General features: G+C 44.1%; 1 protein-coding gene across 1 annotated transcript; it reads left to right on the forward strand.

Moving 5' to 3' along the window:
• Positions 1-2,607: 2,607 nt before the first annotated feature.
• On the forward strand, positions 2,608-10,568 carry LOC123180773 (coiled-coil domain-containing protein 25). The gene is made up of 6 exons (XM_044592906.1): positions 2,608-2,988; positions 7,343-7,470; positions 7,582-7,685; positions 9,234-9,321; positions 9,833-9,894; positions 10,144-10,568. The coding sequence occupies exons 1-6, from the start codon at positions 2,876-2,878 to the stop codon at positions 10,294-10,296; spliced, it is 648 nt and encodes a 215-aa protein (XP_044448841.1). The 5' UTR covers positions 2,608-2,875; the 3' UTR covers positions 10,297-10,568.
• Positions 10,569-26,137: the final 15,569 nt, after the last annotated feature.

Genomic DNA, 26,137 nt, shown 5'->3' on the forward strand with positions numbered 1-26,137 from the left:
TATAGGACAAATGTTTCCTACAAGCAGTGGTAGTTACCACCACTTGCGTTTGTATGTTGTATGTAGTATCTGTCAAAACCAAGAGTATGTACGTGTAGTATGTAGTATATATCAATGATTATGTAGTATATATACTAATTTTTAGGTAGTATGTACCATATTTTGAGTATGCTCTTTTTACGTACAAATATGTACGTATTTCACAAATATAACAAAAACTATGGGCTTATATGCAATTTTTTCATGTAACTTGCTTTGAAATATCCTAGATATAGTATATGAACATATTAAAAATAATAAAATATTATATATAGTATCACATGATGGTATATGAGATATGTGGGGTAACTACCCCCGGGTGGTAGGATGGATTTTTCCTATATGTATGTATGTATATATATATATACATATATATATAGAGAGAGGGGTGGAAAATGTTTCCGGGGATGTTAAATTATATATATAATGCTTTAAAAATGTTTAGAACAAATATATATTTAATTTAATATCGATGGGCCTAATAAGGCCAAGTGGTGGAAGACCACTTGGGCAATAAAGGCCCAATAAGGGTGGCGCCCCCTTCTCCCCATGGAAAGGGGAGAGGGAGACCGACTTGGAGAGGGATTCCCCCCTCCCCCCTTGTGTGGCGCCTCCTCCTCCCCTCCCAACCTATATATACTAGAGGATTTCCACCCTTTTGGACACACAAATTTTGGGTGCCTCTTCTAGTTGATCTAGTTCTAATTCTAGTTGGTCCTAGACTAATTAGAGTTAGTCCTAGCCACCTCTAATCCTCATAATTAGAAGCCTAGTGTGGTTCTAATCTCCTCCCTCTAATTCTTCGGCGATGATTAGCTCTAGACGGCAAAGCGCTGCTGGATCGTGAAGACCGTACGCTTGCAACCAAGTAGAGAGGTCGTGCTTTTGGTCTTCTGTTCAAGGAATCGTTCGAGGGCGGTTCACGGGATCGTCATCATCGTTCGAGAGACTTCAAGCATGATCTACACTGACTCTTCTTCTTCCGCTGCATTCCGGAGTTGGTAACATCGTTGATCCCAACCCTTTTGCATCTTCATATTGATCTTGGTGATCGTAGGTGTGACTTTTTTGTTTTCTACTACGTTTCCCAACAAGAACATTGATGTCATTGCAAGATCTAGGCATTCCGAAAAAACATGTGAAATCCAAGTCTATTGATCGGCCACTGCTTCAAGGATTATAGCGGAACCCTTTTTCTGGCCGCGAAATTGTCCATGCCATGCCTTAGGATAGTTCTTCCAACTTCAATGCATGCAATCTATTGAGCCAAGCATACTTGGGAACCCGCAAGCTTTGTTCATCTCCAAAAGCCTTGCGGTGTCTTCAGCATTGGGAGCTCTCAAATATTCCGGACCAAACACTTGCACAATTCCGACTTCGAAGCGCTTGACACACATGATGGCTTGACTCTCATCCATGGCCAAGTAGTCATCAACTAGATCTGCCGGAATACCGTGTGCCAACATACGCAAAGCGGCGATCACCTTTTGAAAGGTGCTATGCCCGAGTTCTCCGGCGACATTCCTCCTTTGCCGAAAAACCCGATCATGGCTCGCCAGTTTCTCCGTAATGTGTTTGAACAACTCGATGCTCATCCTAAAACGACGCTGAAAGTAGGACTCGGGGTATGTAGGATTCTCCACAAAATAGTTTCTCATCAATCTGTTGTGGGCATCGATTCTATCCCTCCACAATTTCTGACGACCGATAGCCGAACTACCGTGCTTCGGCTTTTTATTGACATGCATAGCTAGGATCATTGCGACCTCCTCCTCCTCCTCTCGAAGATCAAATTCTTCGTCGGAAGAATCGTAGGACGAACTCATCTACAAAGTTGAATTTTAACTAATTTAAAACTACAAACAACATGCACCAAATTCATCTCCAAATATAAAGTTGAAGCAATAGATACCTTGCAAGCGTTTTGTCAAACACCTTGTGGCCGCCGAGCCACAAACGGCCGCCGGGCGCTGTTCGTCGGAGGAACGGTGCGCTCGAGGGGCGGCGGCGAGGAGAGAAGGTGGAGGAAGCAGCGGCAACGCGCGGGGATAGGCGGGGGAAGCGTCGATGGGTCGCCGGAGCGAATGAGGAAGGTGCGGGCGGAGGCGCCAACGCCTGGAGGTTTCAGATCTGGCGGTTGGTGAGATTCGCGCGCCCATTGCCATGTCCAGCGCGTGCGAGCGGGCGCACCAAATAAGCAGCGCACGATGCCGTTTTCTCAACGCGCTGAACCAACTTTGCCGCGCGCGGGATTTTAGCGCGTCTGCTGGAGCGCCGGTTACGGCCGCGCACGCCAAATAGTCGTTTTTTCCAGCGCGCGGCTAATCTAGCATGCCTGTTGAAGATGCTCTAATAAGAATAAGAGATTCTAAAAAAACTAATAAGAATAAAAAGAAAACTAAAGGCCCTACATGTAATTCCTAGTATTTCCTCCGTTTCAAAATATTTGTCGTGGTTCCATGACAAGTATTTTGAAACAGAGGAGTACTCGCCAAGGGTCTATGACTCGAAACCGTTTTTCTCCCCGTGCATAAACGCGAAAGTAAGAACAGACGAACACCACAGGGAGTCAAAAGCACAAACAAAACAAAATAAATAACCTTTTCAATCAAAAAGGTAAAACCAAATCTTCTACTCAGCTTCGTTTCCACGCGCAGGAAACCCTAGAAATCCCCCCACCCGATTCCTCTCGGCAGGATCCCCAACCCTTCCTCGCCCCCGGAGGCCTGAGCCGTAGTTCCCGACCCCCAGTCGCCCAATTTCGCCGCCGCCCGATCCCCGGAGTCCCGCGCCCTTCTTCTATCCATCTGGGCGGGCCGCCGGAAAGCGACTCGGGATGGTGTTCTACTTCAAGGCGCGGCCCGACGCCGGTGACTACACCATCTTCATGGGGCTCGACAAGCATGAGAACGAGGACCTCATCAAGTACGGCTTCCCCGAGGACATCTGGTAACCGCCCTTTCATTCTACCCAGACCTTTTTTTTCCCTGTCATTATGTACTAGTATTTCTTTGTGCGTCTTGAATCGATGCCATAGTGACGGAAGAATGAAGAATTCATGGAGTATGGGACAAGGACATTCTCTGGTTTGTAGAGTTGGTTTTCTAGATGGGAGTTGGTTGTTAGTTCACGAAAGTTTGCTTATGGTTAGCAGCTGTTTCCTCATTGATGATACCAGATCAGGATATTGTCGTCCGTTTTGATGCTGCTTTCAGATGCATAGCTTGAGTGAGCAGTAGTCGATTTTTTTCAAAGGAGATATGCTTGATTTCTGTCAGAACCTATTGTTAGTTAACTGTGAAATGCTGTGCCAGTGAGTTTCGTATAATGGATTAATGGGTGTTCTTCATTGATGTCACCATGAACAATAATCACGGTGAGGATAATATGTTGGAACTTAGAATCATAGTACCATCTTTTTCACCGTGAATTGGGTTCACGGTTCATCACTTCATAAAAGGGTAGTTTGTTAGTTCGTTTCACGATCCAATTAAATTTGGTTCAAGATATAACAATATACTCCCTCCTTACCGGTTTATAAGGCTCATCTCAAAATCTTCAGATTTCCGTTTTATAAGGCTTGTTTTGAAAGTCGCTTGGTTAAAGCGCTGAGGTCTTTTCGAGTGCTGCGTTGCATTTAATTCCCTGGTGCCGTTTTCAAAAGAGAATTAATCACAGAGCGAAGTCGTTGCTCCTTTCCTTCCCTCAGCTGCATACATGCAGCAAACTGGACATTAAAACGAGATAAGAAAACGAAGACTAACCAGTGCATGCGCCATCTGGATGAGAGAGGGAGTGGGACGCATGCGTCCGTGGGGCGATGTCATTAATTGCAGTGGCAGTTGAACAGGCTGAGATTTAATACCATTATGCTAATTGGGCACTTTTCACATAAGCTCAATTCATCTCAGCCAATAGACATTTACCTTGGTTGGTGGGATTTCAGATATGAGCCCTATAAACCGGTAAGGAGGGAGTATATTAACATACGAGCAAAAAAAAAATCCATGTCATCTTGCTCCCACCCCCGACCATAAGCCCTTATGAGCTCACCACCTCTTATTCCATCCTCCCATCTTCTCACCCATAAATTAAAGACCCCGCCACCAAATTTCTCCTCCGCAGCCTGCTGGTCCTGCTTTAAGCCTCTGCTTGTGCAACTAGACCTTTGCTCCTCCTCAACAATTATAGCTGTGGACATGGTCAAGACACAGACTGTGCTTTAGCGTCATTTGGTTGCCCATGTATTGCGTGAGCAGGCTGGCAGGATGCAGTGAGACACCCTGTTTGGAATTTTGATGCCTGCTTATGTCCTTGGGTCTGTCCAGCATGATGTAAATGGTCCTGGCTCCAGGGAAACATATTTCATTGTGTTTCCCCTGGCCTGTCTCGGTGCACGGGGGTGTCAGTGTTAGAGGTTAGCCCCCACTGGTTCAAGCCAATCTTATGCAGACACATACTCCCTAATCCCTATGTCATCAACAAAAGGAGCTTACTGCCTCAGCATGTCTCATACACACAGGCCACCAAACACAGGCACCTCCGTGGACTCAACGTCCGAGTCTGTCCTGGGAAATCTAGGTTGAGCACATCCTATATACTTAAGTAGTTGATTCCCACAACTTCTGTTTGTCACAAAATGCACACATGCCACCTCATCAACCCCACTACTTTTATTTCTCTTAACATCCATGTGAAATGTTACTTTTACTATTTCTCTCAACATGCACACGTCCCACTTCATCAACCCCACTGCTTTTATTTCTCTCAACATGCATGATAAATAGTACTCATATTATATAAATATTTTACAACTATATAATGATCAAATGCACTAAATCATATGTATTTGTAACTTAATTCTTATATTAAAATTTCAGACAATCAAATCTCATCAAAACAATATATTGCAACCAATTCTGGCTGCAACATGTGGGGTATCTCTAGTTGTTAATGTTATGGGTAACTAGTAGCTGCTTGGTCCAGTGCAGAGTAGCGAGTAATCGGGGCATCAGCTGATTAACTGATTTTATTGGTCGGCCATTGATCGGTGGGTTAACTAATGGTAAACCAGCACTTAGCATCCTACTTTCATACAACACACTGGATAGAGGAAAGGATGAAACGCGACCAGATTCGAGGGGAGGGAGGGGGGGGGGGCTTTGTGAGACACTCAATGTGAGGTAGGTGAGCAGGAAGAGTCAACGGCGTTCGAGGGGAGTGGAGGCAAAGCATGGCGGCTTGGGGAGGCGGCCAAGACAATAGATGTGTAGATCGGAGGCCCTTGGTTGGAGGCAAGGCACGCAGGTGGCAGCTGGCAACGATTCCGACCAACGAGATGCAAGTTTGATCTGCTGGAGGTGCGTGCACTCGTTGGGGCGGGGGGGGGGGGGGGGGTGTAACCTTGCCATCGGCAAGGAACTTGCTCCACTATTACTTGGTCTGACACCTGATTAAGCAGCTTGTCAGACCAATTAATTGCCTCAGCCAGTAGATACGTTGAATGGACCTATTTGTATCGGTCACCCTCCGAGTAGGGATTAACTGGCTGATTAACTTATATGTCGGCCGATATTTTGAACAGTACTTGAGCGGCAATGCACGAATAACTCATTGGAGAGGAATGGTTTCCTGCCTTGACTATGAATCCCGCAGACAATGCGGGGCCGAGTGTGACTTGGCCACTCCTCCTCCTTGGCATCCGGGACATCTTGTCCTTTTGTTTGTCCTAGGTTACACCTAAACTATGTCATGGTATCATACTTGTATTGCAATATGATGTTGTGATTCTAGTACAATTTTGACAAGTATCTGTGGGTTTTACTAAATTTTACCATAAGTTCCTAATACTCTGCTGATAGGTACTGAATTGAAACCACTCGAATTGAAGCAGAATAACATCTCAATGTGAACCCCTTAAACTCTAAAATCAGTTCACTGCAATGGTTCTTCTCTGCTCTACTCCTCCTGTTCCATAATCGCTGGCCACTCCTACTCTCTGCCTGACATGCTCCTGCCCCATCTGATGCAATCACCTCTAACCCAATAGATATACTTGTGTCTCCACATTCAGTATTAATAAGCTACTCTAATGAATCTACTGAGCAGCAAAGGTTCATACATAATTTACTTTCTGTGTTGTTAACTCTGATGCTTGCCCCGTACACATCATGAGAGAAAGAAAATTTGTAACTATCAACCCAAAGCATACTTGAGTGCTTGCGGAATTTTGTTTGATAATTCTTTTTCATGCATTTTCTGAGATTCTGCTCCACTGTTAGGTGCACAACCTTTCATATAGGTAGCGTGGTAAGTAAGAATGTAAGATTAGCAATTTCTCGCATATATAATAATGATTGTTTGAAAGGGTGCATGGGGGCTTTGGCTATTGCAGTAGGAATCAAGAAGGAGAGGATGTCTTAAGCTTCGTTCTAGCCTACGACATGATCGTAGCTAACACCCCCTTTAAAAAGAGAGAAGCCCATCTAGTGACTTTTAGTAGTGGTCAACACTCTAGCCTGATTGATTTTGTCCTCTTGAGAAGAGAAGCCAGGCATGCTTGCCTAGATTGTAAGGTGGTGCCTGGAGAGAGTGTTGTCCCTCAATCTACGTGATAGAGTTGGGGCTGCACCAATTGAAGAAACTTGTCCAACATTGTCCGAGATGGTTTGGGCATATACAGCGCAGGCCTCCAGAAGCGCCAGTGCGTAGCGGACGGTTAAAGCATGTTAATAATGTCAAGAGAGGTCAGGGTAGACCAAACTTGACATAGGAGGAGTCCGTTAAGAGATATCTGAAGGACTGGAATATCACCAAAGAACAAGCCATGGACAGGGGTGCGTGGAAGTTAGCTAACAATGTGCCAAAACCATGAGTTGGTTTCGAGATTCCTATGGGTTTCAACTCTAGCCTACCCCAATTTGTTTGGGACTAGAAGGCTTTGTTGTAGCATGGATTGGTAATCTTCAGTTTGTACTGTGCTATTTGGAATATTAACCGCCTGACTGCAAACATAGTTAGTTTTTAGCTGTTTTTTCGGAAATGATGGAATGTGATCAGCTGCATCTGTGTTTTTGTTCAGGGCACGTCAAGTGCCAAGCAACACAGCTGATATAATATTCATGTTGGCTTGTTTCATCTATTATTACAATCTCCATGCCCCCCCCCCCCCCACCAATCTGTTGGCTAAGGTTAAATTTATTTAGATGCGATATTTTCATGGGATACTCTTGTAAATTTCTTTCCAGTCATGTAGAATCATTTTATCATGCTTTCAGCCTCGAACAACTTTTGTTGAACACAGGTTCCATGTAGATAAGATGTCCTCTGCTCATGTATATGTGAGACTGAATAGAGGTCAAACAATGGATGACATAAGCGAAGGTTTGCTGGAAGATTGTGCCCAGCTTGTTAAAGCGAACTCCATTCAAGGTTCGATAAATTAACTGAGGAGACTTTGTTAATTCACATGAATTTGTTGCTTTACCTTTGTTTGTTTTCCTTTACTCACACACATCTAATTGTCCTGTTTATTCATTATAGGTAATAAGGTGAATAATGTTGATGTGGTTTATACACCATGGTACAATCTGAAGAAGACACCATCCATGGATGTGGGTCAAGTTGGCTTTCACAACTCTAAATTGGTGAGAAGTCATAATTTTCCCTAGGTCCTTGTTAACTATTTTTATGCTACACGCTTTGTATCTATCCATTCTCGTAATTTTCTATTTGTCACACGATGATTTGAATAAGTAAGTGACTGAGAACATAATTTACTTTCCCCATTAGAATTTGGAAGTTTGTGTGCCTTGTATAAACACATGAAATTTGACTAGTATGTAAGATCGCTAAGGCTATGTTTTGCAGCTCAGTGTTCTTTCGGAGAATATACTGTGATTTTTTTAAAATCATGGTTTCAAATACTCTGATGCCCGTTTTTTGGCATCAACATGTATACCACCCTTTTTTTTGCAGTATTTTTATAAAGAGGCCTCGGCCTCTTTTTTATAAACTGACTGAGAAAAACTGTGTTTTTTATAAATTGAAGTATTCATTTCCTAGGCATTGGAATACTTAGGTTTTCGATTACTATGGTTTTGGAAAACTGTGCTGCCAAACAGGCCTAAGTATACGTCGGTCAGGGTTCCCTATTGAAAAACTATGTTTTCTTGATCTGTATGACAACCTTTGCATAATCCATCCTAGTTGCTAGTGAGTTTCCAGTGCTTTAGGGTGGAACTGGCGTTAAGTAAATTCATTCCAGGGAATAGTTTATTTTCATAAATATTGATGTTTTCATTGTATCTGAGATCTGACTATCCATTAATGAATTTTTTCTGTATTGTCGGCAATCGCTAGAATAAATTTAGTTATTTAAAGGCGAGGAAGGATCGAGTCCGGAATGATGATATACGAGATAGAGTTGGGGTAGCACCAATTGAAGAAAAGCTTGTCCAACATCGTCTGAGATGGTTTGGGCATATTCAGCGCAGGCCTCCAGAAGCTCCAGTGCATAGCGGACGGCTAAAGCGTGCGGAGAATGTCAAGAGAGGGCGGGGTAGACCGAATTTGACATGAGAGGAGTCCGTTAAGAGAGAGCTGAAGGATTGGAGTATCACCAAAGAGCTAGCTATGGACAGGGGTGCGTGGAAGCTTGCTATCCATGTGCCAGAGCCATGAGTTGGTTGCGAGATCTTATGGGTTTCACCTCTAGCCTACACCAACTTGTTTGGGACTAAAGGCTTTGTTGTTGTTGTTGTTGTTGTTGTATTTAAATGTGACTTCTTTCTGCAAGTCCTCAGTCCTAGCTCTTGAAGTTCGTATCGTATGTGATCATTCCATCCTTCTCTGAACCACATTACGCTCTAAACAGTGTGTTGATTTGTTGCCATTTCTTATTGCAACCTGCATAGGTTGTGTGAATTGGGCCCTATATACCTCTCCCATGGAACTTTATTTGAAATATACCATTTCAGTGCATTAGTTCTTGTTCAATTTTGTAATACTGAATCAGTACCGCTCATATTACCTTTAGAAGCTCACTAGCAATTTTCTTTTCTACTGGTGGATATTCTCTCTGTTAATGCACTTGGTTCTGTTGTTTACTCATGTTATTTTGTTAATTGGAAATATTTAAACCAAAGCGAATGAGTCATAGTAACTATGTCCCTAATTTACGGGCATGTTTGCAGGTTCGGACTGTTCAAGTAGAAAAGCGAATCAATGAGGTTGTCAATCGGTTGAACAAGACAAAGGTGGAGAGGACGCCTGACTTAAAGGGTACATGACTACTCTCTGGAATATATTTTTCATGCTCATTTTAGTTATATTTTTTAACATGCCTTTTGTTTTTGATTTAACGTATAATGTTTGTTTTGCACCTATAATTTTCGAGGATGCTCCAAGTGGAATGACGAACTGGTGTGCAATTTAGGCTAGACCAAGTCTTTTGCAAGTGCAGGCTAGACTCTTGTGAATTCTAAAGGTGGAACTTGCAACTAGATGGGTAGAAAAGAACGAAAATTTTAGGTATTAGAACTTGAAAATGGGTCGAAGCACCGCACAAACATTTGCCAGTTTGCTTTGGGTTATTTCGTACTCCCCCCGTAAAGAAATATAAGAGCGTTTAGATCACTAAAGTAGTGATCTAAACACTTATATTTCTTTACAGAGGGAGTAGTTCTTAAAACAGAAAGCATGATCAACCATATATCCCGTCATGTGTGTTTTTGGTAGTTGTGATCATTTGTTGTATAAAGTATTTGCAGCCTGATGATGTCTTCTGCTGCAGCTGAAAGAGAAGCTGTGAGTGCTGCTGAAAAGGCTGAAAGAAAGTTGCAGCTTAGAGACAAAGTAAGCTATCCCTCTGTAAACTAATATAAGATCGTTCAGATCACTATATAGTGATCTGAACGATCTTATATTTGTTTATAGACGGAGTACTCGAGTATCAGGCTATTACAAGTTACTTTCCTTTAGTTTTTGTTTGCTGTAAGCACATGTGTACAGAAAACCAGTTGTCACGAAACTGTTGCCCTGTGCTGTGTTGTTAATCGGGCCCTGACCGGATAATTGATGGAATGGCCTTTTATTTGGTTTCAGAAACGTAAAGAAGAGACGGAGAGGCTCGAGAAGGAGAAGCAGGCTGAAATAAGGAGTTACAAGGGCCTGATGGTCCAAGACAAGATGACTTCGAACAAGCAGGTTGCGTCTGGTAGCAAGACCCTGCAGGAACTAGAGGAGGACTTCATGTGAGGCAACAGTGTGACGAATTCGATCATACTGCAAAAGCTCTCTAAGAACTGATTCTGTCGAAGACAGGACAGGCATCGCCCAGCTTTCAAGACTCTTGACCTGATGATTCCAGGCGGAACCTTGACCTGTTACTGTTATGCTTCGTACTTTAATGGCATCTGTAGACCTGTTTGATGTGTTGAGACAACAGCTATGTGTGATCTAGCCATGGGTCCGATACATGGATCGGTTAATCGTGAACCCGACATGGTAATAAAACTTATTTTCAATGACTTCTCTGCAACATTGGCTTGAATATTTTCATTCCTTAACTGGAGCACGGTTTGGGAAGCCTTTAATTGGCCTGTCACGGAAGTGAGGCCGAAGGTCTCTTTTTTGTTAGACATTAACGTCAAGACCCACCTGTTTGAATTTGGTTATTCCAACATCTGGCATCTGAACTTGTTACTTTCATATGCTTCAGCCTTCAGTGTTCCCCTTTGGATTTTGAAACACTTTATTAGATGTTACAAACCGAGTGGATAGTGAAGAGCTATGCAGAAACAGAATGGGCATTGCGCCTCTTTATTGTTGCACTTATTATGAGGAAGCATCCGGCTTAATTATTGCTATGAGGAAGCACCCTTCTATAAGTTGCCTGTTGCTCTAGTAGCACTACTCTTGTAAGCCTAAAAACATACCCATGGAAATAACATACAATCATTAAAAGTCACCTCACATAAGAATTTCCATTCTATTATGATATTTTTATATTATACTCCCTCTGTCCTAAAATATTCAAACACTTAAGTCATAACTCATGTTTTGTCAGGACCCAGGACCAGAATTATGCAAATCTTACTAGTGATGATCATCGGGAAGCCAAGATTCCTAACACACATACTTGAGTGGATATCCTCTCGGAGAGCCTGCAATATTCGATCCCTTGCCCCCCCTCCCCCTCCCCCCCAAGCTTGAATTAATCAACCTATGGTGATGGTCTAAATATTCACTCACCCAATGTAACTGACTCAGAGCATCAACATAGTATGATACACTCCAAGCTCTCAATACATGAGTTGCTTCACACTGTGAAGACCGCCTGTTAGCAATATTGCATAACAACGGTTCCAAGACCCTACACACAAAACAACAAGTATCACAACACAAACTCTATGACTCAAATCATATATTATTCAAAGGCTCTAAAGAGCAAACATAACAGAGCTATTACAGGCAGGGATGACATGACCAAACACACACTACATGCAACATCGACAACAATTATATCTTATTAAAGATCAAGTTTAACAAATGGCCTAAGAGGCTTGTAAATAAAACTACGACCCTCTTAAGGCACCAGATTGTCATCTAGGACCTCCAAACTATCGGTCGTTCTCGATCTCCATGTAGAAACCACCATAGGATCGGTGGTCTCCTCTGCAACAAGTTAACTAAAGTAAGGATGAGTACAAATTTACTCGAGAGGACTTACATCAGAACTATCTAGCTATGCACAAATATGGAAGGAAAAGGCATGTGGTGCAGAATTACCAAATTTGACTTTGGCTACCCTAAGTTGCAACTTGCATCAAAGGTAGGAGAGCACACACGAGCCGATCATCTAGCTAATCAACACATCAATACACTACTGGGGCATGCCATACACTACATTAGCGCAAAACAAAACAAAAATCTATCGTGCGAACCATGAACATGATGTGGAGATAGGTCATAGGATAGGGTTTTACCACTAGATGCATAGTCACGACATCAGAAGTAGATTTGGTGATGCGCGTCCCTATCTCCTCCTCGCTAATGACTCAAACAATTCCCTCGATTGGTTTATATGAGAATTGAAGGTACAACCCCTCCACGGCATCCACGCGTGTAGGGTGGAACGCAAGGCGGGGGACTGCCAGGTCCGATCGCATGACGTGGGCGTGGAAGTGGCGATAGCTAGGTTGTCTGACTGGTCTAACCCTTTCCAGCGTATCATCCCTACACTTATATAGAAGTTCGAGGTGGGATCAACACTTGAGGCCCATTAGAACTCTATGCCTAATTCCACTCATATCCAATCCAAGTGGGTTCCTACCCCTTAAGTGTGTGACCCTATAGGTTCACATATACATGGATACGAATTGGATCACATCCGATTACTTAGCAACAGCTCCTAGCAGAACATGTCGACTCCCAAGTGTGCATGAAGTCATATTGGCGAACCATGACAATGTGGCATATGCAACATTCCTTTTGCCTCATGATATAAGAGCTCAAGGAGAGTACTTACCACCCTTGTTGGTAGCTCGACCTCTCTTCTGGAAACTGTGATACAAATTCTAGGACCAGGTGAACACTTAACCCAAGTCACATGGCCATGCTTTCCGAATCTGGTCACTTGAGAGGCCCCGAGAATATCTCCTGGAGTCGGAGGGGCATATTCCATCTTGGTCGACTATGTCTGGTGAAATTTTTAGGACTCACCCGAAAGCTACCTTTCTAACTACCTAGTTACAAAGTAGCATTTGATAGATCCCAAGTGAGCCGGTTCTCATCCTGAGAACATGTGAGGACCTCAAGCTACCTTTGAGTCTATCTACTCATTTCAAATGAAGCGGGAAACATATATGAAACATTTATCAATTGCTCCATAACAAAATAAAGGTTAATTATGGATTAAGCCTAACTCCAATTTTAATTGATACGAACATGACATATGAATGATCTATGCATTATGCTGAACAAGATGGCATGTTTAATCATATTATTATGAGATGGGATTAATTAGTTTGAACTAAGTCATTTAAATAATGCATTAATGCAAATCAATTAAATGTATCATTTTAAATAGTGCACACATGTATGCAAATGGCATGTTCAGATTCTACATGTTTTTTGAGTCAAGATTCCTATACAAGTATTGATCTGAGCTAGGGTAGAATTACTATGAATTATGAAATCCGACATGTTTTTTTGTATATAATAATAGGCCAATAACATATTGGTTGGAAAAGAGAAACATACCACTAAATAACGCATCATAGCAAATCTACACCTACTAGGCTAGGCCCATCTACAGAGGTGAGCGAGAGCTGCTATCTAGCGCCCACTGGCATCGGATAAGGGGAAACGCACATGGGCAATGCCAATCAATGGAGGAAGGGGAGAGGTTGGGCTGCTTACCTAGATAAAAATGTTACTAAAAAAACCTAGGTAAAAATGGGAGCTCCTGTTCGGCGACTTAAGCACCCAAACAGGTAGCTGGCGCCCACGCGCCCCACCTCATGGGCCGGCCAAGGAACGTGCATTGCAGGGAGCCTATGAAAGCGCGAAAAAACAGCAAAGAACTCAGGCCATCCTCAGGATTCGTGTTGGGGAACGTAGTAATTTCAAAATTTTCCTACGCACACGCAAGATCATGGTGATGCATAGCAACGAGAGGGGAGAATGTCGTCCACGTACCCTCGTAGACTGTTAAGCGGAAGCGTTATGACAACGCGGTTGATGTAGTCATACGTCTTCACGATCGACCGATCCTCAGTACTGAACGTACGGCACCTCCGCGTTCAGCACACGTTCAGCTCGGTGACGTCCCGCGAACTCACGATCCAGTAGAGCTCGAGGGAGAGTTTCGTCAGCACGATGGCGTGGTGACGATGTTGATGAAGCTACCGTCGCAGGGCTTCACCTAAGCACCGCTACGATATGACCGAGGTGGATTATGGTGTAGGGGGGCACCGCACACGGCTGGGAGATCAATGATCAACTTGTGTGTTCTAGGGTGCCCCCTGCCCCCGTATATAAAGGAGCAAGGGGGGAGGCCGACCGGCCCTGTAGGGCGCGCCAAGAGGAGGAGTCCTCCTCCTAGTAGGAGCAGGACTCCCCTCTTTCCTACTCCTACTAGGAGGGGGAAAGGAAGGGGGAGAAGGAGAAGGAAAGGGGGGGCACCGCCCCACCTTCCTAGTCCAATTTGGACCAGAGGGGGAGGGGGCGCGCGGCCTGCCCTGGCCGGCCCCTCTCTCTCTCCACTAGGTCCCAACAAGGCCCATTAACCCCCGGGGGGTTCCAGTAACCCCTCCGGCACTCCGGTAAAATCCCGATTTCACCCGGAACTCTTCCGATGTCCAAATGTAGGCTTCCAATATATCAATCTTTATGTATCGACCATTTCGAGACTCCTCGTCATGTCCGTGATCATATCCGGGACTCCGAACTACCTTCGGTACATCAAAACATATAAACTCATAAAACTGATCTTCACAGAACTTTAAGCGTGCGGACCCTACGGGCTCGAGAACTATGTAGACATGACCGAGACACATTACCGGTCAATAACCAACAGAGGAACCTGGATGCTCATATTGGTTCCTACATATTCTACGAAGATCTTTATCGGTCAAACCGCATAACAACATGCGTTGTTCCCTTTGTCATCGGTATGTTACTTGCCCGAGATTCGATCGTCGGTATCTCAATACCTAGCTCAATCTTGTTACTAGCAAGTCTCTTTACTCGTTCCGTAATGCATCATCCTGCAACTAACACATTAGTCACATTGCTTGCAAGGCTTATAGTGATGTGCATTACCGAGAGGGCCCAGAGATACCTCTCCGACAATCGGAGTGACAAATCCTAATCTCGATCTATGCCAACTCAACAAGTACCATCGGAGACACCTGTAGAGCACCTTTATAATCACCCAGTTACGTTGTGACGTTTGGTAGCACACAAAGTGTTCCTCCGGTAATCGGGAGTTGCATAATCTCATAGTCATAGGAACATGTATAAGTCATGAAGAAAGCAATATCAGTAAACTAAACGATCAAGTGCTAAGCTAACGGAATGGGTCAAGTCAATCACATCATCCCGTTAATCAAATGACAACTCATGTCTATGGCTAGGAAACTCAACCATCTTTGATCAACGAGCTAGTCAAGTAGAGGCATACTAGTGACACTATGTTTGTCTATGTATTCACACATGTATTATGTTTCCGGTTAATACAATTCTAGCATGAACAATAAACATTTATCATGATATGAGGAAATAAATAATAACTTTATTATTGCCTCTAGGGCATATCTCCTTCAGTCTCCCACTTGCACTAGAGTCAATAATCTAGATTTCACAGTAATGATTCTAACACCCAGGGAGTCTTGGTGCTGATCATGTTTTGCTCGTGGAAGAGGCTTAGTCAACGGGTCTGCAACATTCAGATCCGTATGTATTTTGCAAATCTCTATGTCTCCCACCTGGACTTGATCCCGGATGGAATTGAAGCGTCTCTTGACATGCTTGGTTCTCTTGTGAAATCTGGATTCCTTTGCCAAGGCAATTGCACCAGTATTGTCACAAAATATTTTCATTGGACCCGATGTACTAGGTATGACACCTAGACCGGATATGAACTCCTTCATCCAGACTCCTTCATTTGCTGCTTCCGAAGCAGCTATGTACCCCGCTTCACACGTAGATCCCGCCACGACGCTTTGTTTAGAACTGCACCAACTGACAGCTCCACCGTTCAATGTAAACACGTACCCGGTTTGCGATTTAGAATCGTCCGGATCAGTGTCAAAGCTTGCATCAACATAACCATTTACGACAAGATCTTTGTCACCTCCATAAATGAGAAACATATCCTTAGTCCTTTTCAGGTATTTCAGGATGTTCTTGACCGCTGACCAGTGATCCACTCCTGGATTACTTTGGTACCTCCCTGCTAAGCTAATAGCAAGGCACACATCAGGTCTGGTACACAGCATTGCATACATGATAGAGCCTATGGCTGAAGCATAGGGAACACTTTTCATTTTCTCTCTATCTTCTGCAGTGGTCGGGCATTGAGTCTGACTCAACTTCACACCTTGTAACACAGGCAAGAACCCTTTCTTTGCTTGATCCATTTTGAACTTCTTCAAAACTTTATCAAGGTATGTGCTTTGTGAAAGTCCAATTAAGCGTCTTGATCTATCTCTATAGATCTTGATGCCCAATATATAAGCAGCTTCACCGAGGTCTTTCATTGAAAAACTCTTATTCAAGTATCCTTTTATGCTATCCAGAAATTCTATATCATTTCCAATCAGCAATATGTCATCCACATATAATATTAGAAATGCTACAGAGCTCCCACTCACTTTCTTGTAAATACAGGCTTCTCCAAAAGTCTGTATAAATCCATATGCTTTGATCACACTATCAAAACGTTTATTCCAACTCCGAGAGGCTTGCACCAGTCCATAAATGGATCGCTGGAGCTTGCATACTTTGTTAGCTCCCTTTGGATCGACAAAACCTTTCGGTTGCATCATATACAACTCTTCTTCCAGAAATCCATTCAGGAATGCAGTTTTGACATCCATTTGCCAAATTTCATAATCATAAAATGCGGCAATTGCTAACATGATTCGGACAGATTTAAGCATCGCTACGGGTGAGAAAGTCTCATCGTAGTCAACTCCTTGAACTTGTCGAAAACCTTTCGCAACAAGTCGAGCTTTGTAGACAGTAACATTACCGTCAACGTCAGTCTTCTTCTTGAAGATTCATTTATTCTCTATGGCTTGCCGATCATCGGGCAAGTCAACCAAAGTCCACACTTTGTTCTCATACATGGATCCCATATCAGATTTCATGGCCTCAAGCCATTTTGCAGAATCTGGGCTCACCATCGCTTCTTCATAGTTCGTAGGTCCGCCTTGTTCAAGTAACATGACCTCCAGAATAGGATTACCGTACCACTCTGGTGCGGATATTACTCTGGTTGACCTATGAGGTTCGGTAGTAACTTGATTTGAAGTTTCATGATCAACATCATTAGCTTCCTCACTAATTGGTGTAGGTGTCACAGGAACCGGTTTCTGTGATGAACTACTTTCCAATAAGGGAGCAGGTACAGTTACCTCATCAAGTTCTACTTTCCTCCCACTCACTTCTTTCGAGAGAAACTCCTTCTCTAGAAAGGATCCATTCTTAGCAAGGAATGTCTTGCCTTCGGATCTGTGATAGAAGGTGTACCCAACAGTTTCCTTTGGGTATCCTATGAAGACACATTTCTCCGATTTGGGTTCGAGCTTATCAGGTTGAAGCTTTTTCACATAAGCATCGCAGCCCCAAACTTTAAGAAACGACAACTTTGGTTTCTTGCCAAACCACAGTTCATAAGGCGTCGTCTCAACGGATTTCGATGGTGCCCTATTTAACGTGAATGCAGCCGTTTCTAAAGCATAACCCCAAAATGATAGCGGTAAATCAGTAAGAGACATCATAGATCACACCATATCTAGTAAAGTACGATTACGACATTCGGACACACCATTACGCTGTGGTGTTCCGGGTGGCGTGAGTTGCGAAACTATTCCGCATTGTTTCAAATGTAGACCAAACTCGTAACTCAAATATTCTCCTCCACGATCAGATCGTAGAAACTTTATTTTCTTGTTACGATGATTTTCCACTTCACTCTGAAATTCTTTGAACTTTTCAAATGTTTCAGACTTATGTTTCATTAAGTAGATATACCCATATCTGCTCAAATCATCTGTGAAGGTGAGAAAATAACGATACCCGCTGCGAGCCTCAATATTCATTGGACCACATACATCAGTATGTATGATTTCCAACAAATCCGTTGCTCGCTCCATTGTTCCGGAGAACGGCATTTTAGTCATCTTGCCCATGAGGCATGGTTCGCAAGTACCAAGTGATTCATAATCAAGTGATTCCAGAAGTCCATCAGTATGGAGTTTCTTCATGCGCTTTACACCAATATGACCCAAACGGCAGCGCCACAAATAAGTTGCACTATCATTATCAACTCTGCATCTTTTGGCTTCAACATTATGAATAACTGTATCACTACTATCGAGATTCATCACAAACAGACTACTCTTCAAGGGTGCATGACCATAAAAGATATTACTCATATAAATAGAACAACCATTATTCTCAGATTTAAATGAATAACCGTCTCGCATCAAACAAGATCCAGATATAATGTTCATGCTTAACGCTGGCACCAAATAACAATTATTCAGGCCTAAAACTAATCCCGAAGGTAGATGTAGAGGTAGCGTGCCGACGGCGATCACATCGACTTTGGAACCATTTCCCACGCGCATTGTCACCTCGTCCCGAGCTAGTCTTTGCTTAATCCGTAGTCCCTGTTTCGAGTTGCAAATATTAGCAACATAACCAATATCAAATACCCAGGTGCTACTGCGAGCTCTAGTAAGGTACACATCAATAACATGTATATCACATATACCTTTGTTCACTTTGCCATCCTTCTTATCCGCCAAATACTTGGGGCAGTTCCGCTTACAGTGACCAGTCTGTTTGCAGTAGAAGCACTCAGTCTCAGGCTTAGGTCCAGACTTGGGTTTCTTCTCCTGAGCGGCAACTTGTTTGCCGTTCTTCTTGAAGTTCCCCTTCTTCTTCCCTTTACCCTTTTTCTTGAAACTGGTCGTCTTGTTGACCATCAACACTTGATGCTCCTTCTTGATTTCTACCTCCGCAGCCTTTAGCATTGCGAAGAGCTCGGGAATTGTCTTATCCATCCCTTGCATATTATAGTTCATCACGAAGCTCTTGTAGCTTGGTGGCAGTGATTGAAGAATTCTGTCAATGACACTATCATCCGGAAGATTAACTCCCAGTTGAATCAAGTGATTGTTATACCCAGACATTTTGAGTATATGTTCACTGACAGAACTATTCTCCTCCATCTTGCAGCTGTAGAACTTATTGGAGACTTCATATCTCTCAATCCGGGCATTTGCTTGAAATATTAACTTCAACTCCTGGAACATCTCATATGCTCCATGACATTCAAAACATCGTTGAAGTCCTGGTTCTAAGCCGTAAAGCATGGCACACTAAACTATCGAGTAGTCATCAGCTTTGCTCTGCCAGACGTTCTTAACGTTGTCAGTTGCATCTGCAGCAGGCCTGGCACCCAGCGGTGCTTCCAGGACGTAATTCTTCTGTGTAGCAATGAGGATAATCCTCAAGTTACGGACCCAGTCCGTGTAATTGCTACCATCATCTTTCAACTTTGCTTTCTCAAGGAACGCATTAAAATTCAACGGAACAACAACACGAGCCATCTATCCACAACAACATAGACAAGGAAAATACTACCAAGTACTAAGTTCATGATAAATTTAAGTACAATTAATCATATTACTTAAGTACTCCCACTTAGATAGACATCCCTCTAATCATCTAAGTGATCACATGATCCATATCAACTAAACCATAACCGATCATCACGTGAGATGGAGTTGTTTTCAATGGTGAAAATCACTATGTTGATCATATCTACTATATGATTCACGCTCGACCTTTCGGTCTCAGTGTTCCGAGGCCATATCTGCATATGCTAGGCTCGTCAAGTTTAACCCGAGTATTCTGCGTGTGCAAAACTGTCTTACACCCGTTGTAGATGAATGTTGAGCTTATCACACCCGATCATCACGTGGTGTCTCGGCATGACGAACTTTGGCAACGGTGCATACTCAGGGAGAACACTTTTACCTTGAAATTTAGTGAGAGATCATCTTATAATGCTACCGTCAAACAAAGCAGAATAAGATGCATAAAGGATAAACATCACATGCAATCAATATAAGTGATATGATATGGCCATCATCATCTTGTGCCTTTGATCTCCATCTCCAAAGCACCGTCATGATCACCATCGTCACCAGCGCGGCACCTTGATCTCCATCGTAGCATCGTTGTCGTCTCGCCAACTATTGCTTCTACGACTATCGCTACCGCTTAGTGACAAAGTAAAGCAATTACAGGGTGATTGCATTGCACACAATAAAGCGACAACCATATGGCTCCTGCCAGTTGCCGATAACTCCATTAGAAAACATGATCATCTCATACAATAAAATATAGCATCATGTCTTGACCATATCACATCACAACATGCCCTGCAAAAACAAGTTAGACGTCCTCTACTTTGTTGTTGCAAGTTTTACGTGGCTGCTACGGGCTGAGCAAGAACCGTTCTTACCTACGCATCAAAACCACAACGATAGTTCGTCAAGTTAGTGCTGTTTTAACCTTCTCAAGGACCGGGCGTAGTCACACTCGGTTCAACTAAAGTTGGAGAAACTGACACCCGCCAGCCACCTGTGTGCAAAGCACGTCGGTAGAACCAGTCTCGCGTAAGCGTACGCCTAATGTCGGTCCGGGCCGCTTCATCCAACAATACCGCCGAACAAAAGCATGACATGCTGGTAAGCAGTATGACTTGTATCGCCCACAGCTCACTTGTGTTCTACTCGTGCATATAACATCTACGCAATAACCTAGCTCGGATGCCACTGTTGGGGAACGTAGTAATTTCAAAATTTTCCTACGCACACGCAAGATCATGGTGATGCATAGCAACGAGAGGGGAGAGTGTCGTCCACGTACCCTCATAGACCGTTAAGCGGAAGCGTTATGACAATGCGGTTGATGTAGTCGTACGTCTTCACGATCGACCGATCCTCAGTACCGAACGTATGGCACCTCCACGTTCAGCACACGTTCAGCTCGGTGACGTCCCGCGAACTCACGATCCAGTAGAGCTCGAGGGAGAGTTTCTTCAGCACGAAGGCGTGGTGACGATGTTGATGAAGCTACCGTCGCAGGGCTTCGCCTAAGCACCGCTACGATATGACCGAGGTGGATTATGGTGGAGGGGGGCACCGCACACGGCTGGGAGAGATCAATGATCAACTTGTGTGTTCTAGGGTGCCCCCCTGCCCCCGTATATAAAGGAGCAAGGGGGGAGGCCGGCCGGCCCTGTAGGGCGTGCCAGGAGGAGGAGTCCTCCTCCTAGTAGGAGTAGGACTCCCTTCTTTCCTACTCCTACTAGGAGGGGGAAAGGAAGGGGGAGAAGGAGAAGGAGAAGGAAAGGGGGGCGCCCCCCTTCCTAGTCCAATTCGGACCAGAGGGGGAGGGGGCGCGCGGCCTGCCCTGGCCGGCCCCTCTCTCTCTCCACTAGGGCCCAACAAGGCTCATTAACCCCCGGGGGGTTCCGGTAACCCCTCCGGCACTCCGGTAAAATCCCGATTTCACCCGGAACTCTTCCGATGTCCAAATGTAGGCTTCCAATATATCAATCTTTATGTCTCGACCATTTTGAGACTCCTCGTCATGTCCGTGATCATATCCGGGACTCCAAACTACCTTCGGTACATCAAAACATATAAACTCATAAAACCGATCATCACAGAACTTTAAGCGTGCGGACCCTACGGGTTCGAGAACTATGTAGACATGACCGAGACACGTTACCGGTCAATAACCAACAGCGGAACCTGGATGCTCATATTGGTTCCTACATATTCTATGAAGATCTTTATCGGTCAAACCGCATAACAACATACGTTGTTCCCTTTGTCATCGGTATGTTACTTGCCCGAGATTCGATCGTCGGTATCTCAATACCTAGCTCAATCTCGTTACCGGCAAGTCTCTTTACTCGTTCCGTAATGCATCATCCCACAACTAACACATTAGTCACATTGCTTGCAAGGCTTATAGTGATGTGCATTACCGAGAGGGCCCAGAGATACCTCTCCGACAATCGGAGTGACAAATCCTAATCTCGATATATGCCAACTCAACAAGTACCAACGAAGACACATATAGAGCACCTTTATAATCACCCAGCTACATTGTGACGTTTGGTAGCTGATACGTCTCCAACGTATCTATAATTTATGAAGTATTCATGCTATTATATTATCTGTTTTGGGTGTTTGTGGGCTTTATTAAACACTTTTATATTATTTTTGGGACTAACCTATTAACCCAGAGCCCAGTGCCAGTTCCTGTTTTTTCCCTTGTTTCAGTGTTTCGTAGAAAAGAAATATCAAACGGAGTCCAAACGGAATAAAACCTTCGGGAGAGTTATTTTTGGAACGGAAGCAATCCAGAAGACTTGGGGTGTACGTAAGGGAAGCAATGAGGAAGGCACGAGGCAGGGGGCACGCCCACCCCCTGGGCGCGCCCTCCACCCTCATGGGCCCCTCGTGGCTCCCCTGACGTATTTCTTCCTCCTATATATACCAATATACCCTAAAACCATCGGGGAACAGAATAGCTCGGGAGTTCCGCCGCCGCAAGCCTTTGTAGCCACCAAAAACCAATCGGGACCCTGTTCCGGCACCTTGCCGGAGGGGGGGGGGATCCATCACCGGTGGCCATCTTCATCATCCCGGCGCTCTCCATGACGAGGAGGGAGTAGTTCACCCTCGGGGCTGAGGGTATGTACCAGTAGCTATGTGTTTGATCTCTCTCTCTCTCTCTCTCTCTCTCTCTCTCTCTCTCTCTCGTGTTCTTGAGGTGATATGATCTCGATGTATCACAAGCTTTGCTACTATAGTTGGATCTTATGATGTTTCTCCCCCTCTACTCTCTTGTAATGGATTGAGTTTCCCCTTTGAAGTTATCTTATCGGATTGAGTCTTTTAATGATTTGAGAACACTTGATGTATGTCTTGCGTGGGATACCCGTGGTGACAATGGGGTATTCTATTGATCCACTTGATGTATGTTTTGGTGATCAACTTGCGGGTTCCGCCCATGAACCTATGCATAGGGGTTGGCACACGTTTTCGTCTTGATTCTCCGGTAGAAACTTTGGGGCACTCTTTGAGGTTCTATGTGTTGGTTGAATAGATGAATCTGAGATTGTGTGATGCATATCGTATAATCATACCCACGGATACTTGAGGTGACATTGGAGTATCTAGGTGACATTAGGGTTTTGGTTGATGTGTGTCTTAAGGTGTTATTTTACTAAGAACTCTAGGGCTGTTTGTGACACTTATAGGAATAGCCCAATGGATTGATCGGAAAGAATAACTTTGAGGTGGTTTCGTACCCTACCATAATCTCTTTGTTTGTTCTCCGCTATTAGTGACTTTGGAGTGACTCTTTGTTGCATGTTGAGGGATAGTTATGTGATCCAACTATGTTATTATTGTTGAGAGAACTTGCACTAGTGAAAGTATGAACCCTAGGCCTTGTTTCCTAGCATTGCAATACCATTTACGCTCACTTTTATCGCTTGCTACCTTGCTGTTTTTATATTTTCAGATTACAAAAACCTATATCTACCATCCATATTGCACTTGTATCACCATCTCTTCACCGAACTAGTGCACCTATACAATTTACCATTGTATTGGGTGTGTTGGGGACACAAGAGACTCTTTGTTATTTGGTTGCAGGGTTGCTTGAGAGAGACCATCTTCATCCTACACCTCCCACGGATTGATAAACCTTAGGTCATCCACTTGAGGGAAATTTGCTACTGTCCTACAAACCTCTGCACTTGGAGGCCCAACAACGTCTACGAAGGTTGCGTAGTAGACATCAAGCTCTTTTCTGGCGCCGTTGCCGGGGAGTCTAGGTAAGCGGCACTCACACCCCGTCAACTAAGCTCTTTTCTGGCGCTGTTGCCGGGGAGTTGAGTGCTTGAAGGTATATCTTTAGATCTTGCAATCGAATCTTTTAGTTTCTTGTTTTATCACTAGTTAGTTTATAAAAGAAAACTACAAAAAAAATGGAATTGAGGGTGCCTCATATGCTTCATCTTTTTAATGTCTTCCGTGAAAATAAGGATTCCGATAATTGTGCTCAATTGCTAGAGGAAGAATGCATTAAAATGTTTGGTACTAAATTTTTGAATGATGAGCATGATTGCAATGTTGTTAGTATGAATTCCTTGAATACCCATGATGCTAATGATATGCAAAGCCACAAGCTTGGGGAAGCTATGTTTGATGAAGATGATATTTTTTGTCCCCCAAGTTTTGATGAGCAAATTTATTATGATGAAAGCATGCCTCCTATCTATGATGATTATTGTGATGACATGTATGCTATAAAGAATAATGATAACCATGAAACTTGTCATCTAGATCTTAATTTTCAATCAGATGATAGTTATTTTGTTGAGTTTGCTCCCACTACTATTGATGAGAACAAATTTGCTTACGTGGAGAGTAGTAAAATTTCTATGCAAGTAGATCATGAAAAGAATGCTTTAGGTGCTGGTTATATTGTTGAATTCATTCATGATGCTACCGAAAATTATTATGAGAGAGGATCATATGCTTCTAGGAGTTGCAATAATATCAAGTTTCCTCTCTATGTGCTTAAAGTTTTGAAGTTATGCTTGTTTTGCCTTCCTATGCTAGTTGATTATTGTTCCCATAAGTTGTTTTCTCACAAAATCCCTATGCATAGGAAGTGGGTTAGACTTAAATGTGCTAGTCATATTCTTCATGATGCTCTCTTTATGTTTCAATTCTTATGTCTTATGTCCTCGTAGACCGAAAGCGGAAGCGTTTAGTAACGCGGTTGATGTAGTCGAACGTCTTCACGATCCAACCGATCCAAGTACTGAACGCCGGCACCTCCGTGTTCAGCACACGTTCAGCATGATGACGTCCCTCGAGCTCTTGATCTAGTTGAGGACGAGGGAGAGTTCTGTCAGCACGACGGCGTGGCGACGGTGATGATGAAGTTGCCGGCGCAGGGCTTCACCTAAGCACTACGACGATATGACCGAGGTGTGTAACTGTGGAGGGGGGCACCACACACGGCTAAGACAAAACTTGGAGTGCCCCCTGCCCACGTATATAAAGGAGGGAGGGAGAGAGAGGCCGGCCCTCCTAGGGGCGCGCCAAGTGTAGGGAGTCCTACTAGGACTCCCAAGTCCTAGTAGGATTCCCTTTCCTTTTCGGAGTGGGAAAGAAGGAAAGGAGGGAGAGGGAGAAGGAAAGGGGGGGTGCCCCCACCCCTTGTCCAATTCGGTTTGGGCAGGGGGCGCACGCGCCACCTTGTGGCCCTTCTTCCCTCTCTCCACTAAAGCCCAATAAGGCCCATTAACTTCCCCGACGAATTCCCGTAACTCTCCAGTACTCCAAAAATACCCGAATCACTCGGAACCATTCCGATGTCTGAATACAGCCTTCCAATATATGAATCTTTACCTCTCGACCATTTCGAGACTCCTCTTCATGTCCGTGATCTCATCCGGGACTCCGAACAAACTTCGGTCATCAAATCACATAACTCATAATACAAATCGTCATCGAACGTTAAGCGTGTGGACCCTACGAGTTCGAGAACTATGTAGACATGACCGAGACAATAACCAATAGCGGAACTTGGATGCTCATATTGGCTCCTACATATTCTGCGGAGATCTTTATCGGTCAAACTGCATAACAACATACGTTATTCACTTTGTCATCTGTATGTTACTTGCCTGAGATCCGATCGTCGGTATAGGCAAGAGAATGGCCTCCCTTGCCGGGCAGGCGAGCCCGGCAAGGGGCGAGGCCACCACCGGAAGCAAGCAATCAAGGCTCCCCAGCAGAGCCTGCCGGGGCTCGCGGGGGCAGAACCACCCCACCAACCACTCAAGCACGACCCATGTCGTCGATCAGTGCGGTGTCAAGCCGCAAGATGATTAAGTGGCAGCCATTCGCCACATGGCGGCCATTTCCTACAGAAGAAACCCGCAGATGACACCCGTCCCACGACGTGTCAAGAGAACAGATGCGGAGCTGGCAAGATAGCCGGGCAGGCCTTACCGGGCAGCCAGTGATCTGACACTAAGCAGGGCATTTAATGCACCCTGTCAGCCCGCAGAGTTAGGTATGATAGCACTGTTCGCTATCATATCAGTGGATAATGACCACTTTGCCACTGTGGTGACCCCTTAATCTATAAAAGGAGGCCCATGGCACTCGTAGGAGGGGTTGGAAAGTTGATGAACCTAAGCCACCATACGCGCGTAGTCGCTGCAACCCCGAGGCAAACCATGCCG

The sequence above is a fragment of the Triticum aestivum genome, chromosome 1D (genome assembly GCF_018294505.1).
Source record: "Triticum aestivum cultivar Chinese Spring chromosome 1D, IWGSC CS RefSeq v2.1, whole genome shotgun sequence".
Classification (NCBI taxonomy): domain Eukaryota; kingdom Viridiplantae; phylum Streptophyta; class Magnoliopsida; order Poales; family Poaceae; genus Triticum; species Triticum aestivum.